Source organism: Salvelinus alpinus, chromosome 11, assembly GCF_045679555.1.
Source record: "Salvelinus alpinus chromosome 11, SLU_Salpinus.1, whole genome shotgun sequence".
Taxonomy (NCBI): domain Eukaryota; kingdom Metazoa; phylum Chordata; class Actinopteri; order Salmoniformes; family Salmonidae; genus Salvelinus; species Salvelinus alpinus.
The window spans coordinates 28,111,274-28,129,371 of NC_092096.1; the positions used below are offsets into that span (position 1 = coordinate 28,111,274).

At 47.0% G+C, this 18,098-nt stretch overlaps 1 protein-coding gene across 4 annotated transcripts in view; it reads right to left on the minus strand.

Annotated features, from left to right (window-relative positions):
• The window catches only part of LOC139533828 (bridge-like lipid transfer protein family member 3B), a 50,391-nt gene that overhangs the window by 9,840 nt on the left and 22,453 nt on the right, over positions 1–18,098 (minus strand). For 2 of the 4 annotated variants that reach the window (XM_071332248.1, XM_071332253.1), the window contains exons 8-20: positions 15,587–15,773; positions 15,254–15,337; positions 14,881–15,042; positions 14,092–14,201; positions 13,870–14,011; positions 13,370–13,566; positions 12,302–13,069; positions 11,031–11,695; positions 8,766–8,846; positions 8,163–8,317; positions 2,558–2,730; positions 602–752; positions 315–344 (exon numbers count right to left, since the gene is read on the minus strand). In XM_071332248.1, coding sequence (XP_071188349.1) covers positions 315–344; positions 602–752; positions 2,558–2,730; positions 8,163–8,317; positions 8,766–8,846; positions 11,031–11,695; positions 12,302–13,069; positions 13,370–13,566; positions 13,870–14,011; positions 14,092–14,201; positions 14,881–15,042; positions 15,254–15,337; positions 15,587–15,773 — 2,905 coding nt within the window. The remainder of the gene's footprint in view (positions 1–314; positions 345–601; positions 753–2,557; positions 2,731–8,162; positions 8,318–8,765; positions 8,847–11,030; positions 11,696–12,301; positions 13,070–13,369; positions 13,567–13,869; positions 14,012–14,091; positions 14,202–14,880; positions 15,043–15,253; positions 15,338–15,586; positions 15,774–18,098) is intronic. The other 2 variants (XM_071332250.1, XM_071332249.1) reach the window with 2 other exon arrangements.

Below are 18,098 nucleotides of genomic sequence, written 5' to 3' on the forward strand. Positions count from 1 at the left end.
GACATTTTGCCAATCCCCACAAGGAAAAATACTATTTATAGGCTTAGGGGTTAGGTTCAGGGCTACAATTAGGGTTAGGTTTTGGGGTTTGTGCTTAGGGAAAATAGGATTTTGAATGGGAATCAATTGTTTGGTCCCCACAAAGATAGTAAATCAAACGTGTGTAGCATGCTTGGTGGAGCAAAAATACAAATTACTATCTGTCATTTCATACCAATGATGAAATCAGAGACACTAAAACACACAAACAGGTAGTAGCACTTGTGCGCAAGCTTGCGTTTGCCTACCCATGCTTATGTTCCACACACACATACCTTCGCTGCCCTGAGCAGTGGGTACCATACCTGCAAGAGTTATGGAAGGGTAAACCAAGTCAATTGGGAGTGTGTGGCCTTAACCCAGCTATAGATAGTACTCCAAGAGAATGGGGAATAGCAAAACTGCAGTGTGTGCGCGTGTGTGACTGTGGCGTGTGTGACTGCAGTATGTGTGTACTAGCCCACATGTATGTATGTATGTATGTATGTATGTATGTATGTATGTATGTATGTATGTATGTATGCGTATGAGCGTCTACGCATGCGTCTGTGTGTGTCTTCACCCAGGCTGCGGTTGCTGAGGTATTGTCGGAGGCTGACGTTTCCCAGCTGTGTGGGTCTGACGCAGCCCACCTCCAGAGACACAGCTGTGCTCTCCCCTCGCACTTCCATCCCCCCACACACACACTGCACCTTCAGCACCAGCACCGACACCTGGGGGGAGAGAGAGGGAGGGAGGCATTAAGTTGGATAAGAGAGTCTGCTAAAATGAATAAAAATGTAAGTTAATTCAATCAATTCAGAAAGCGGGGTAAAATTAGTTCAGGAAATGAAAAATGCTCATGTGTACTCATGCATGTGTGTGTGTGTATATATATATATATATGTATGTACAGTGCTTTCGGAAAGTATTCAGACCCCTTGACTTTCCACATTTAGTTACGTTACAGCCTTGTTCTAAAATGGATTAAATAAAACATTTTCAATCTACACACAATACCTCATGACAAAGAGAAAAGGTTTTTAGAATTGTTTGCAAATGTATAAGACATAAAAAACAAATACTTTATTTACATAAGTATTCAGAACTTTTGCTATGAGACTCGAAACTGAGCTCAGGTGCATCCTGTTTCCATTGATCATCCTTGAGATGTTTCTACAACTTGGAGTCCATCTGTGGTAAATTTAATTGATTGAACATGATTTGGAAAGGCACACACCTGTCTATATAAGGTCCCACATTTGACAGTGCATGTCAGAGCAAAAACCAAGCCATGAGGTCGAAGAGATTGTCCGTAGAGCTCTGAGACAGGATTGTGTCGAGGCACAGATCTGGGGAAGGCTACCAAAACAGTTCTACATCATTGAAGGTCCCCAAGCACACAGTGGCCACCATCATTCTTAAATAGAAGAAGTTTGGAACAACCAAGACTCTTCCTAGAAATAGCCGCACGGCCAAACTGAGTAATCGGGGGAGAAGGGCCTTGGTCAGGGAGGTGACAAAGAACCCAGAGTTCCTCTGTGGAGATGGGATAACCTTCCAGAAGGACAACCATCTCTGCAGCACTCCACCAATCAGGCCGTTTTGGTAGAGTGGCCAGACGGAAGCCACTCAGTAAAAGGCATATGACAGCCCGGTTGAAGTTTGCCAACAGGCACCTAAAGACTCAGACCATAAGAAACAGGATTCTCTGGTCTGATGAAACCAAGATTGAACTCCTTGGCCTGACTGCTAAGCGTCACATCTGGAGGAAACCTGGCACCATCCCTACGGTGAAGCATGTTTGTGGCAGCATCATGCTGTGGGGATGTTTTTCAGCAGCATGGACTGGGAAACTTGTCAGGATCAAGGCGAAGATGAACAGAGCAAAGTGCAAAGAGATCCTTGATGGAGTCCTGGGTGCTCTGGAGCAAGTTCTCAGACTGGGGCAAAGGTTCACCTTCCAACAGGACAACAACCTTAAGCACACAGCCAAGACAACACAGGAGTGGCTTCGGGACAAGTCTCAATGTCCTTGAATGGCCCAGCCAGAGCCCGGACTTGAACCCGATCGAACATCTCTGGAGAGACCTGAAAATAGCTGTGCAGTGACAATCCCTGTTCAACCTGACAGAGCTTGAGAGGATCTGCAGAGAATGTTAGAAACTCACCAAATACAGGTGTGTCAAGCTTGTAGCGTCATACCCAAGAAGACTCGAGGCTGTAATCGCTGCCAAAGGTACTGAGTAATGGGTCTAAATACTTATGTAAATCAGTTTATTTTTAATACATTTGCCAAAATTTCTAAACCTGTTTTTGCTCTGTCATTATGTGGTATTGATGAGGGGGGGAAAAAACAATTTAATCCATTTTATAACAAGTCTGTAACGTAACAAAACGTGGAAAAAGTCAAGGGGTCTGAAAGCTTTCCGAATGCATTGTATAGTGTGCGTGTATGCATGTGTGTGTACAGCACGGTGTCTGTTCATGTGTCAATGCCTGAATGTGAGCATACATTTCCTGTGCATGTGTGTATTACCATGTCTTTGGTGGGTTCGTCGATGCTCTGGGAGGTGGCACTGACAGTATCTGGTGAGCCAGCACCGTCCTGCTCCCCTGTGACCATGGCCGCTACTGCTGCTGCCTCCTTGGCAATTTCTGTGGCACTCTGCTCCCTCACCACATCCTTAAAGCCTGAGATGGACACGTCGTCTGTGGACACAGAAATAATTAAAATTGGTTGTCTGCTACCAATACATTGATAAAAACCAGACACAAAACTAAACTCAGCAAAAAAAAGAAACGTCCCTTTTTCAGGACCCTGTCTTTCAAAGATAATTCGTAAAATTCCAAATAACTTCACAGATCTTCATTGTAAAGGGTTTAAACACTGTTTCCCATGCTTGTTCAATGAACCATAAACAATTAATGAACATGCACCTGTGGAACGGTCGTTAAGACACTAACAGCTTAAAGACGGTAGGCAATTAAGGTCAAAGTTATGAAAACTTAGGACACTAAAGAGGCCTTTCTACTGACTCTGAAAAACACCAAAAAAAAGATGCCCTGGGTCCCTGCTCATCTGCATGAACATTCCTTAGGAATGCGAGCGAGGCATGAGGTCCGCAGATGTGGCCAGGGCAATAAATTGCAATGTCCGTACTGTGAGACGCCTAAGACAGCGCTACAGGAAGACAGGACGGACAGCTGATCGTGGCAGACAACGTATAACACCTGCACAGGATTGGTACATCCGAACATCACACCTGCGGGACAGGTACAGGATGGCAACAACTGCCCAAGTTACACTAGGAACGCACAATCCCGCCATCAGTGCTCAGACAATAGGCTGAGAGAGGCTGGACTGAGGGCTTGTAGGCCTATTGTAAGGCAGGTCCTCACCAGACATCACCGGCAACAACGTCGCTTATGGGCACAAACCCACCGTCTCTGGACCAGACAGGACTGGCAAAGTGCTCTTCATTGACGAGTCACGGTTTTGTCTCACCATGGGTTGATGGTCGGATTATCGTCGAAGGAATGAGCATTACACCGAGGCCTGTACTCTGGAGCGGGATTGATTTGGAGGTGGAGGGTCCGTCATGGTCTGGGGCGGTGTGTCACAGCCTCATCTGACTGAGCTTGTTGTCATTGCAGGCAATCTCAACTCTGTGCTTTACAGGGAAGACATCCTCCTCCCTCATGTGGTACCCTTCCTGTAGGCTCATTCTGACATGACACTCCAGCATGACAATGCCTCCAGCCATACTGCTCGTTCTGTGTGTGATTTCCTGCAAGACAGGAATGTCAGTGTTCTGCCATGGCCAGCATAGAGCCCTGATCTCAATCCCATTGAGCACGTCTGGGACCTGTTGGATCGGAGGGTGAGGGTTAGGGCCATTCCCCCCAGAAATGTCTGGGAACTTGCAGGTGCCTTGGTGGAAGAGTGGGGTAACATCTCACAGCAAGAACTGGCAAATCTGGCGCAGTCCATGAGGAGGAGATGCACTGCAGTACTTAATGCAGCTGGTGGCCACACCAGATACTGACTGACTTTTGATTTTGACCCCACCCCCCCCTTTAGTCAGGGACACATTATTCCATTTCTGTTAGTCACATATTAACTGAACAAGTTCCACAGATGTCTCAGTTGTTGAATCTTATGTTCATACAAATATTTACACATGTTAAATTTGCTGAAAATAAACGCAGTTGACAGTGAGAGGACATCTTTATTCTGGTATAGATCACATCAGCTCACAACTGCCATCTCCTGGACAAACTATGGAATAGAAAGAACTCTTCAAAAGCCATTCAATATGTATAGAAACATGGTTTATTCTCAGGACTAAGTCTGGAGTTACCCCTCCATACCTAGGCCAAATAAAAGAGTAAAATGTGTAAAATGTTTTCAGAATATGTTCTCCTATAAACACCCCCAAATAATACAAATAAAAAATTGATGCACAGTGACAAGATTTGATAATCTGCACATGATGGATAGACCTAGTCAGACCTGTAATGCCTGGAGGAGAATCATGCTCAACCGTGTGTGTGTGCGCGCGTCAAATCGACGTTTATTGATCGCATACACAGTTTGAAGATGTTATAGCGGGTGCAGTGAAATTGTTATGTTAGTTACTGTCGTTGAAGTAGGAAGTTTACATACACTTACATTTAAACTCAGTTTTAAACTCAGTTTTCCACAATTCCTGACATTTAATCCTAGAAAAAATTCCCTGTCTTAGGTCAGTTAGGATCACCACTTTATTTTTAGAATGTGAAATGTCAGAATAGTAGATAGAATTATTCTATTTCAGCTTTTATTTCTTTCATCACATTCCCAGTGGGTCAGAAGTTCACATGCTACCAAATGATACTAATTGAGTGTATTGCCTTTACATTTTTTTTAAACTTGGGTCAAACATTTCAGGTAGCATTCCACAAGCTTCCCACAATAAGTTGGGTGAATTTTGGCCCATTCCTCCTGACAGAGCTGGGTTAACGGAGTCAGGTTTGTAGGCGTCCTTGCTCGCACACGCCTTTTCAGTTCTGCCCACAAATGTTCTATAGGATTGAGGTCAGGGCTTTGTGATGGCCACTCCAATAACTTGACATTGTTGTCCTTAAGCCATTTTGCCACAACTTTGGAAGTATGCTTGGGGTCATTGTCCATTTGGAAGACCCATTTGCGACCAAGCTTTAACTTCCTGACTGATGTCTTGAGATGTTGCTTCAATATATCCATGTCATTTTCTATACTCATGCCATCTACTTTGTGAAGCGCACCAGTCCCTCCTGCAGCAAAGCACCCCCACAACATGATGTTGGGATGGTGTTCTTAAGGCTTGCAAGCCTCCCCCTTTTTCCTCCAAACATAACAATGGTCATTATGGCCAAACAGTTCTATTTTTGTTTCATCAGACCAGAGGACATTTCTCCAAAAAATACAATCTTTGTTCCCATGTGCAGTTGCAAACCGTAGTCTGGCTTTTTTTAATGGCGGTTTTGGAGCAGTGGCTTCTTCCTTGCTGAGCAGCCTTTCAGGTTATGTCGATATAGGACTTGTTTTACTGTGGATATAGATACTTTTGTACCTGTTTCCTCCAGCATCTTCACAAGGTCCTTTGCTGTTGTTCTGGGATTGATTTGCACTTTTCACACCAAAGTACGTTCATCTCTAGGAGACAGAACGCATCTCCGTCCTGAGCGGTATGACGACTGCGTGGTCCCATGGTGTTTATACTTGCGTACTATTGTTTGTACAGATGAACGTGGTACCCTCAGGCGTTTGGAAATTGCTCCCAAGGATGAACCAGACTTGTGGAGGTCTACAATTTTTTTTCTGAGGTCTTGGCTGATTTCTTTTGATTTTCCCATGATGTCAAGCAAAGAGGCACGGAGTTGGCATTGAAGGCATTGAAATACACCCACAGGTACACCTCCAATTGACTCAAATGATGTCAATTAGCCTATCAGAAGATTCTAAAGCCATGACATCAATTTCTGGAATTTTCCAAGCTGTTTAAAGGCACAGTCAACTTCGTGCATGTAAACTTCTGACACACTGGAATTGTGATACAGTGAATTATAAGTGAAATAATCTGTCTGTAAACAATTGTTGGAAAAGTTACTTGTGTCATGCACAAAGTAGATGTCCTAACTGACTTGCCAAAACTATAGTTTGTTAACAAGAAATGTATGGAGTGGTTGAAAAACTAGTTTAATTGACTCCAACCTAAGTGTATGTAATCTTCCGACTTCAACTGTAGCTCCGAACAATGCAGTAAAACAAGTACGCAATCAACGAGCTATGTTGCGAATACAGTATTTAAATTCACACACAAAACTCCACAGCAAAATGGATAGAATGGCAGGAAATAGGTCCAGACCGGAGTCTGGAATATAAATATATGTATGTGAATGGGGTGTATAGACAGTATGGACAGTATATGAATAGAAAAGGTGTGTACAGCAGTAGATATATAGGATGATCCATGACTACAATACAGTATATACATATGAAGTGAATCAGTATGTAAACATTATGTACATAGGGCCGCAGTCTCTAAGATGCAGGGTAGAGTACTGGCTGTTAGCTGACTAGTGACAGTGTCTAAGGTTCAGGCCAGGGTACTGGACGGAGGCCGGCTAGTGATGACTATTTAATAGTCTGATGGCCTGGATATAGAAGCTGTTTATCAGTCTCTCGGTCCCAGCGTTGATGCACCTGCACGGTCTCAGTCTACTAGATGGTAGCGGGAAGAATGATGATCTTCTTGGCCTATGAAACACCGGGTTCTGTAGATGCCCCCGATGATGCGTTGGGCTGACCGCACCACCCTCTGGAGAGCCTGGAGGTTGCGAGCGGTGCAATTGCCGTACCATGAGGTAATACAGCCCTTACAGGACGCTCTCAATGGTGCATCAGTAGAAGTTGGTGAGGGTCTTACATGCTAACCAAACTTGCTCATCGTCTGTGTGCGCGTGTTGATTTTGTCTATCTCCACCAGATGCGTTCAAGACACAGGTTAAAATACCAAAACCTACTGTGAACCAACTATATTAATTTGGGGAGAGGTCAAAACGTAAATGTATCATTCATGGACATTTAGCTAGCTTGCTGTTGCTAGTTAATTTGTCCTAGGAGATAAACTTTGGCTTGTTATTTTACCTGAAATGCATATGGTCCTTTTTTTGAGCTGGATCTTTGTAGAATTTTGACTCATACAAAATCGTGTGTTCTCTACTCCGACAATGAATCCAGAGATAACTAACTAGGTTTCCCATTTTTCTCTTTGATTAGTCTCTCCTTGTTCATCTTTCTTCTGTGTATTTTATATTGCGGTTGGCAACCATCTTTAAGGTGCATTACCGCCACCAACTGGCCTAGAGTGTGGACCTCAATCACCCACGTCGGTATATGCTCCTAAAAACCATTGAGTAGATAGGAGAGGCTGGACTTGCAGCGAGTCAAGCTTCTAAAATAGAGCCAAGTTATATTACAGTGCCTGGTACGCAGACGCCCGTTGACGCGCGCGAGCAGTGGATGAAATGATTGAACATGTATATGAACATTTATTTTGCAACGCGGCTGGTTTGGTCAGCATATTAGGGGCCAAGGTTAATTTATTCAGCATCCTGAGGTTGAAGAGGCTTTGTTGCGCCTTCTTCACCACACTGTCAGTGTGAAGGAACCATTTCACATTCTCAGTGAGGAACTAGAAGCTTTTGACTCTATCCACTGCGGCCCCGTCGATGTGGAAGGGGGTGTTCTCTCGCTGCGGCCTCCTGAAGTCCACGATCAGCTCCTTCGATCTGTTGACGTTGAGGTTATTTTCCTGGCACCACTCCACCAGGGCTCACACCTCCTTGTAGGCTGTCTCATTGTTGTTAGTAAATCAGGCCTACCACTGTTGTGTCATCAGCAAACCTGATGAATGAGTTGTAGACGCGCATGACCACGCAGTCATGGGTGAACAGGAGGCGGCTGAGCACGCACCAGAGGGGCCCCCGTGTTGAGGTCAGAGTGGTGGAGGGGATGTTGCTTTCCTTCACCACCTGGGGTCAGCCCGTCAGGAAGTCTAGGACCCAGGGCCCTGTGTGTGTGTGTGTGTGTGTGTGTGTGTGTGTGTGGTTCCTACCCCTCTCCAGCAGGCTGTATGTGTCTGTGTCTCCGTCCTCCATCAGGTAGCTGTCTATGGAGAGGTTGTCCAAGGACTGCAGAGATGGAGTCTTCTTCATGTTCTTATAGGACACTGAGAAACTGGACTGGGAACGCTCCCTCATCAGACGCCCACTGGAACACACACACAAACAAGAGTGAGTGTGAGTGGGGGAGAAAGGTGAGGGGAAAGAAAAACAGGAGTACTGTGGACCTCAAGGCTTGGATTTGAATAGCCCTGCGCCCGGTTTCCCAAAAGCATTTTAAGGCTGAGTTCATCATCAGAACCATTGAGCTGGTTCTAACAATGAACTTAGCCTTAAGATGCTTTTGGGAAACCGGGCTCAGGTCTAGACTGTTGACCTAGCCAAGGCTATATGCTACTAGTCACCAGATAAAGGCTACACACACTATTCACCGGGTACACACACACCAACTTGCAGCGTGTAAATGTATACAGACCCACAGATATACACCCAACCACAGACAATTCTACATGCACACGTACAGATACAACACACAACGTGTAACAGATATTTAAAGGAATGCGGACACACACAGACAGACCCATAGCGTGTCTTACATGTTGGAAATAGAATATAGGGAGGTGGACCGGGTGTTTGAGGAGCTGAGCCGGTCAGAAACCACTGACAGACTGCCTTTCCTTTGTAGAGAGAGAACACACACACACACACCTTGCATGGGTCAGAGCAGAGGACACACTGAGCTACAGAATAGCAGAGTGAGAAAAACACACACACACTAAGACAGACGCACACCTTGTATGGGAGCACATTGGACAAGGCAGAAACACACACAAATGAACAAACACCTCTTATGGGTGACAACATTGATATTGTGATGTATAGGGCAGGTACAGTGCTGTCACTGTAGTTACACAGGCATGATGTAGAACCACCTACTGATGTGATGGGACTGACCAAGTAACAGTAAAGTAACATTAAATGATGGTTTACTAAGCTGGGCATGAAGTGTGTAACTGTAATGACATCTGCAGGAAGTATTGTTGTGACTGAGTATTGCAGTAATGGGAGTGACTTAATTTAAAGCTTGTCATAAGTCCTCTGAATGAGTGTCACGGTCTGCCTGACGATTGGCCTGCATTTCCCACTCCTGATCTGCCGACCGGGACATGCACTAAGTTACAGTAAAGATGTTCTTATTGTTTGCTTTGATTTGGAGTGAATCATCACAGTGAATGTTTTACAGAACTGACCGTCTGAATAGCTGAACAATATGTCATGGAAGTAATGGAATCAGTGTTCCTCTGGAAAAATGTGTTGCAGTAGAGGGGAATGGTCTGGGGGTTTCCCTCCCCCACTGTTTTGGGGGTCCTCCCCAGAGAATTTTTATGCAGGACTGAGAAGCTCACTTCTGGTGACTTTTTAAAAGGACATTCTATCAAAAATTATGTTGACACCAACCAAAATATAATTTCTACCTCCAGAAATGAGCCAAAAACATATTGGTAAAATTATTTGTTTAAATTGTAACATAGTGGACCATGCTTATAGCCTATGCATGGTTCATATGATCAGGTATGCTATTAGCAATAAGCATTATCACCTGTATCCCAACTGATGCAGCATAGTGGCTATAAATAAATAGGCTGAAGCATGGGGTAGCCTATATGCATTTACCCTATTGGGCTAATCTGCATTGGGTCAGATAGCATGGGTGAAATAAAATAAAAACTTTTCAAACCGTGGGTCGGCTCGTGGTTCAGAACAATTACATTGCGGGTCGGGAAACATTTTAAAATCAAGTTAATACACTTTCAAAACCCAGGCGCTTGTTGTGTTGTGAATTCCATTCTGTGAGCGGCGAGGCAGACATAAGTCTACCAGCTAAGCACGCATTGAGAGAGTGTGTGGAGCCAGGAACTGTCCCTTATTCGTGAGGTGCTAAAATTTTCTAATTTGTCCACGTGCAGCGCTTATGTTCCCTCTCCCCACCAGATATGTTTTATTTATTTAACTAGGCAAGTCAGTTAAGAACAAATTCTTATTTACAATGACGGCCTACTCCGGACGACGCTGGGCCAATTGTGCGCTGCCCTATGGGACTCCCAATCAAGGCCGGTTGTGATACAACACATTAAAAGTGTATTTTTCCTGGGTAGCCTAGGTTACGTGAAAATGGCTAACATAGGCCTAACCGGAGAAATAAAAAGGTTATGATAAAGGAATAGGCTACATCACCGTGGAAACGTGCTGCGAGAGTGAAATGTCCAGTTTGGAAGGACAACATGGTAGATGAATACACAGCTTGCACAAAGTGCAAACAGGTAGGCCCATTTTCGATCATTCAGTTAATTCTAAGTTATTAAATAGATTCATTCAGCGTTCCTTCATTAGACCATACGCAGGCCATATAAAGAGTAAACCGGTGCGGCTGGTAAAAGTGTGAGCAGCCTATAAATGCAGCCGATTTTAGATTCTGGGAATTCCCTCACTATGACACTCGTAACTTGAACGCGCCTCGAGGAATATTTTTCTTGCATAGAACACACAAGCCGATTATGTAAATAGATAAACTATTATACTGTGGGGTTGTCAGATTTTGTCTGCAAAGGAAACGTAATTGTGGACTGTTCCAGCATCTTCAAAGTGCACCTCAGTATACATTTTTTTTATGTCCCATATTTTTTTGCCGTCGAGGCAATTATTTTGCCGTGGCGCCACAGCTAAATGACTGCAGTGGAAACACTGAACTGAATACCTGGTCATTGACAGTGGCTACAGGTCTAAATAGCTGGAAAGGACTGTTACGGTAATGACAGTCTAAATAACCAGACTGTATTCTGATAATGACGGAAGGGAATTACCTGGACATAGACTCAGGCAATCTGGCCCCAGGGTTCTTCTCATTCCAGTCTTTGGTGGAGAGGGGGTCTGAGAGAGTGGGGTCTGCCCCGGAGGACTCACCCTGCTGGGCTTTACAATCAACTCCGGTCCCCAGCTCCTCTCCCTCAGTCCGGGCCTCCAGGGAAGCCTCTCCCAACTCCTCTGAACTCGATCTCCCTGTCCTCTCGTCAAGAGACACCTTCAGGTTGAGGGCGGAGGCGGGGATGAGAGGGGCGGGGCCTTGCGTTATCCCACCCTCTACCCCTCCCCCACACATAAGCTGGTCCACTGTACAGCTTCCCTTCGTCCCAGCCACCTCCACGTGGGTTCCTCTATCCCCCCCCTCCCCTCCGTCACTCCCAGTCTCCAAGGTGCATCTACTCTCCGAAGGGGACAACTCCGACCCTAGGGGGGAACCAGGACCCTCGGACTGGGGGACCAGCTTCAAGAAGAGAGCTACCTCTGCACTTTTGAGCAGGATCCCCACACAGGCACTGAATGGCTGGTGGTCTGGAGAGGGGTCCAATGTGGTCTTTGCCTTGTCTCGTTTGGAGCCCATCCCCTCCAGGTCCTGTTGCAGGGTGTGCTGCAAGGCTTTGATGCTGCGCTGCAGCCGCATCAGGAACATGTACTGCCTGTGGCTCACCTGGACACACACATTATGTTCATAACTACACACACTTCAGTATTCGCAAATAAACAGTGTAACACATGTTGGTTCACATCATACGCACACGTCATACATTAATACAAAGTGGACAAAACATTAGGAACACTTCCCTAGTATTGAGTTGCACCACCACCCTTTAGCCCTCAGAACAGCCTCAATTCATCGAGGCATGGACTCTACAGGGTGTGGAAAGTGTTCCACAGGGATGCTGGCCCATGTTGACTCCAATGCTTCCTGCAGTTGTGTCAAGTTGGCTGGATGTCATTTGGATGGTGGACCATTCTTGATACACACGGGAAACTGTTGAGTGTGAAAAACCCAGCAGCGTTGCAGTTCTTGACACACAAACCAGTGCACCTGGCACCTACTGCTATAACCCGCTCAAAAGCACTTAAATATTTTGTCTTGCTCATTCACCCTCTGAATGGCACACACACAAGTGGCATCAATAAGGGATCATAGACTGACCAAGTGAAAGCTATGTCATGAAAAGAAAATGTTCCTAATGTTGTGTACACACACACACACACACACAGTACAGTGTACAGACACGCACACCAAAATATATGAATCATCACTCACCTGAGCGCTCAAATGCTTTTGTACGTGCACTAACATGTGCATGTCTGCCTCCTTACTGGAAGAGGAAGACGAGGAAGGTGGGGGGATGTTGTCCAGGGACAGTGGCTTGTGAAGCCCGTTGCTAGGCGGCAGCGAGGCCTCTGTTGCCGTGGCGTCCGTAACAGTACTATAGTACTCCTTCAAAAGCCTCTTCCTCTGTAGACGTCCCACAGTATCCACAGGCTCGCTCCTGGCCAGGCCTGCAGCTGCAGAAAGGGAAGTTCTCTGCCCTCTCGAAGCCCCGCCCATTAGCCACTCCTGGTGCTGGGCGTGTCTGACCGGCTGGCACGCCCACAGAGTGAGGGGGAAGGCGTCAACGAAGGGCTGGGGCCGCCCCTTCCCGCCGCGCATCCCCTCGTAGTCCACCCAGAACTGGACAAAATGAACCGCCCACAAGTCTGTGGCAGCTGGCATTTTGAGGGCATCCACGCCCAACGAGGGCGACACCAACCCTTTATACACATTGTGCAACATAGTGTCCTGCTCATGCGCGTGGCGCTGGAAAATGGGGTGGATCACCGGGAAGGAGGTGGAGGAGTGAGGGAAGGAGGAAAAGGAGGTGGAGAAGAACTGTTGTTCTTGGAAGGAGAGGAGTAGGGCTTCCAGGTGGGAGCGGGAGCAGTTGGGGGGGTGGCGGGTGTTGGTGGCCACCATCTCCGAGCATTGGACAGAGACGGAACGGGGGAGGTCCTGGGGATAGGAGGGGTCCCTGTCCGTGGGCACTAACAACTGTGGTGGGGGAGAGAGGAAGAGAACCACATTATTAGAAAATATACATACAGAGGTCATCAATGTGTACAAGATGACTAATGAGCATCATTTCCAATCTGTTGAAATGTAAAGACTATGCTCTTACAGAAATGGAGTGTGTTGACCTTTTCAGGGGCTTTTTTCACAGCTATGGTAGCGTTTGCATTTCTCAAATGACTGAATCAAAGTGTCCAAGTACTGAATATGAGTGTGTGTGATTTGAACAGCGACATAACATCATGACAGAGAGTGTGGGTGTGTGTCCTTTCTGCCCTCTACCTTGAGCATTAGTCCGTCCACCCTGATGTCGATGTGCTCGTCAGGCTTCTGTTCCTCGTCGTTGAGCTTGTAGAGCTCCATGAACTGTTCCAGGCTCTGCCTCAGGTCCAGAGCAAACAGGTTGCACCACACCAGGCTCCTGGGGTCCAGCACCAGCTGCAGCGCATTCAGCTGCACAAACAGGTTGGGGCAAGGGACTGCAGGAGGTGGGGAAGAGAAGATTATATAATAATCAATGCAAGGGACTGCAGGAGAGCGGGGAAGAGAATAGAGGTTGGAAACTAGAAATAAGTGGAGGGGGAAGAGAAGAGAGGTGACGCACTAATGCATTCACCTTTCCCTCAGCACAAACACACCCGATTCACAAACATCAAGTCAAGACTTCAAACAGTTCAATCAGGTGAGTTAGCGCTAGGCTGGAATAAAACCTGTACACCCTGTAGGATGAGGGTCTAGGAACCAAAAACTAGGAACTGAATGAGAGTAGGAAAAAATCTTACTGGGGTAGTCCTTTCCGTCAGGGAAGTAGTATTCGGTGAACTCGACGTGGATGGCAGGCATCTCAGGGGGGAGGTACAGGGACTTCTTATTACAGGAGATCATGGCCTTAGGGCTGGAGCGACGCTGGTCTGCTGTGGACACCTGATACACACACACGGGATGAGCTCAGTACGCAAAGTGGGTGGATCAGATAGGCACGTCAACTGTGTGCATGTGCTGACCTGGTAGATGCTGAAGTCAGCTATCCTGAGGACAATGGAGCTGGACAGGAGCTGCGTCTTGGGGGTCTGGGGAGAACTGAGGATACTGGTAGAACTAGTACTGATCTTACCTAGAAAGGAGAGATGAAGAGAGGGGGGAGAGACAAAAAGAGAGCCAATCAGACCACCTGCCACACTCTGACGTCATCTCAAAGGTGTGTATCACCGCACACCGCGTGCGCACACCATCGGTTAGGGGGGTACCTGGCTCTAGGCATGAGAAGCAGCACTGTGCCCGCCCCCGTGCCCTCGCTCGTACCATGGCTCGTGCCCGCACCCACCCCGGGGGTAGGTCGTCTGGCCCCCTAACCACCACTATTCTTCCTCTTCCTGTCACTTCCTGCCCTACAGGACCATACACACTGTCCCTAACACTGGAGACACTGGAGGGATACCTGGACACTGGAGAGGGGGGACACAGAACTCAGAGTGACTAGGCAGTGTGATGCTAGGGAAACCAACACTTCACTTAATTCCAACTCTAGGGGCTCTTCTAAAAATTACCCACTTAATGACATCAAGTGTATTCTAGTTCAGTTGAATGTCAACTGTCTAACCAACATCACTCTTCATGGGCTGCTGGGACAGATTCGTATAGTTGTTGAATAAAAAGTGAATCAGGACAGATGCTCCAACACACACCTTTATTGGATTACTATGTTTCAATCACATTGAGGGAAGGTGTGTGTCTGTGTGCGTGTTTACAGTACTCTGTGTGTGTGTGCATGACTGTGCTGCTCTTTTGTTTACCGTGCTGTGGTGAGGTGTGACAGTTGGCCAGGCCCTCCCGGTCTCTCTTGGCGGTCTTCAACATCTCCACATTAGACTTGAACTCCTCCAGTAGACTGCTGGCCCAGCCCTCCCTGGCCTTAGTGGCCTCACTGTACTGCATCCAGTGGAGACAACTCTCACCTGGAGACAGAGAGATGAAGGGGAGAGGACAAAAAGCAAGAGACGAGGGAGAAACCGTTGTCTAAGTACCTACTCGTCACTAATAGAGATGGTATACAGACAGAAAAAAATACATATTTTGTGGTGTTGAGAAAGTAGAAAGATCACTATTACTCCCATCAGCTGTGTGGCAGTTGGAGGGAGGTTGTGTATAGGATGTGGTGGTGTCTACCTGCTCTGTGGGAGGGGTAGTAGTCCAGGGTAATGTGACTGAAGGAGAGCTGCATGGCCCCACCAGTTATCCTCTTATTGATCACTGGAGAGAGGGTTGGGAGGGAAGGAGGGATGCATGGAGGGAGGGAAGGAGGCAGAAGTTAAGGTAACGCACAAAGGTCCAATGTGCGTCAGAGCCCAACTTGATGTGTAGGTATCAGACAGTCGGTCAAACATCTGTCTGAAGTTTGTGTGAGATATGTGTGTTTTACATTTGTATGTGTGTATTAGCTGGCGTGTCTATGTGCTCTGTGTGTGTGTGTGTGTACACGTGTCATACGTCTGTGTGTACCTCTGTCCTTGGCGTGTATGTCGTCACAGATGTGCAGGTCGAGGTGTGTAATCTGCAGGTGGTGGGAGGTCTCACACACGTCGAAGGCAGCGAACAGATTTGCCATGGTGGCGCTCTGGTCAGCCGCTGTGCCTGACGACACCTGCTGGCTACGCATCTGCTGGGCTGAAGGGGGCGCCGACGACTCCTAGATACAGACCAGAGACCATAAAAACTACAGACACAGACGCAGATGCAGACACAGATGCAGACACCGGCACAGAGACATATGGAGATGCAGAACGACACAAATGGACAAAGATAATTTTTATTTTATGAGCCCGACACAAAGGATATACTGCTTCTCCAAGACCAGGCCCAAATCCCTGTCATTCGCATGAAGAACAGACAGAAATACAGGGGGAGGAGATCAGGGTGCCTTGTGAGAATTTGTTGGCAAGTGGGTAGCCCACCTCTGCCAGCCTTTCTATTGGCCAACGTGCAATCACTGGAAAATAAGATGGATGATCTCCACTCGAGACCATATCCCAACCAGAAGCCACATATCCCAACCAGAAGCTAGCTAAAGGCTAGAGCTGCCGCTTTCAAGGAGCAGGAAACTAATCCGAACGCTTATAAGAAATCCGACAATGCCCTCAGACGAACCATCAAAAAGGCAAAGCGTCAATACAGGAATAAGATTGAATCCTATTACACCGGGGCTCTGACGCTTGTCGGATACGGCAGGGCTTGCAAACTATTATAGACTACAAAAGGGAAGCACCACCGAGAGCTGCCCAGTGACGCGAGCCTACCAGACAAGCTAAATACCTTCTATGCTCGCTTTGAAGCATGCAACACCTAAGCATGCATGAGCGCGCCAGCTATTCCGGACGACTGTGTGATCTCAGGTCAACATTCACAAGGCTGCAAGGCCAGACGGATTACCAGGACGTGTACTACGAGCATGCGCTGACCAGCTGGCACGTGTCTTCACTGACATTTTCAACCTCTCCCTGACCGAGTCTGTAATACCTACATGTTTCAAGCAGACCACCATAGTCCCTGTGCCCAAGAAAGCGAAGGTAACCTGCCTAAATGATTACCGCCCCGTAGCACTCACGTCGGTAGCCATGAAGTGCTTTGAAAGGCTGGTCATGGGCTCACAACAACAGCATCCCGGAAACCCTAGACCCACTCCAATTCGCATACCGCCCCAACAGCTACGCAGATGATGCAATCTCAATCGCACTCCACACTGCCCTTTCCCACCTGGACAAAAGGGACACCTGTGAAAATGCTGTTCATTGACTACAGCTCAGCGTTCAACACCAAAGTGCCTACGAAGCTCATCACTAAGCTAAGGACCCTGGGAATAAACACCTCTGGAACCTGGACTTCCTGACGGGCCACCCTCAGGTGGTAAGGGTAAGCAACAACACATCTGCCATGCTGATCCTCAACAGGGTGGCCCCTCAGTGGTGCATGCTTAGTCCCCTCCTGTACTCCTTGTTCACACACGACTGCGTGGCCAAGCACGACTCCAACACCATCATTAAGTTTGCTGATGACGAGTGGTAGGCCTGATCACCGACAACAATGAGACAACCTATAGGGAGGAGGTCAGAGACCTGGCAGTGTGGTGCCAGGACAACAACCTCTCCCTTAATGTGAGCAAGACAAAGGAGATGATCGTGGACTACAGGAAAAGGAGGGCCGAACACGCCCCCATTCACATCGATGGGGCTGTAGTGGAGCGGGTCGAGAGTTTCAAGTTCCTTGGTGTCCACATCACCAACAAACTACCATGGTCCAAACACACCAAGACAGTCGTGAAGAGGGCATGACAACACCTTTCCCCCTCAGGAGACTGAAAAGATTTGGCATGGGTCCCTAGATCCTCTAAAAGTTCTACAGATGCACCCTCGAGAGCATCCTGCCCGGTTGCATCACCGCCTGGTATGGCAACTGCTTGGCATCCGACAGTAAGGCGCTAGAGAGGGTGGTGCGTACGACCCAATACATCACTGGGGCCAAGCTTTCTGCCATCCAATACCTATATTTATTTAATTAATTTTCTATTTTACCTTAATTTAACCAGGTAGGCCAATTGAGAACAAGTTCTCACTTACAACCGCGACCTGGCCAAGATAAAGCAAAGCAGTTCGACACAGAGTTACACATGGAATAAACAAACAGTCAATAACACAACTGAAAAGTCTATATACAGTGTGTGCAAATGAGGTAAGATAAGGGAGGTAAGGCAACAAATAGTCCATAGTGGCAAAATAATTACAATCTAGCAATTAAACACTGGAGTGAAAGATGTGCAGAAGATGAATGTGCAAGTAGATATACTGGGGTGCAAAGGAGCAAAAAAATAACAGTATGGGGATGAGGTAGTTGGGTGGGCTATTTACAGATGAGCTATGTACAGGGGCAATGATCTGTGAGCTGCTCTGACAGCTGGTGCTTAAAGTTAGTGAGGGAGATATGAGTCTCCAGCTTCAGTGATTTTTGAAATTCGTTCCAG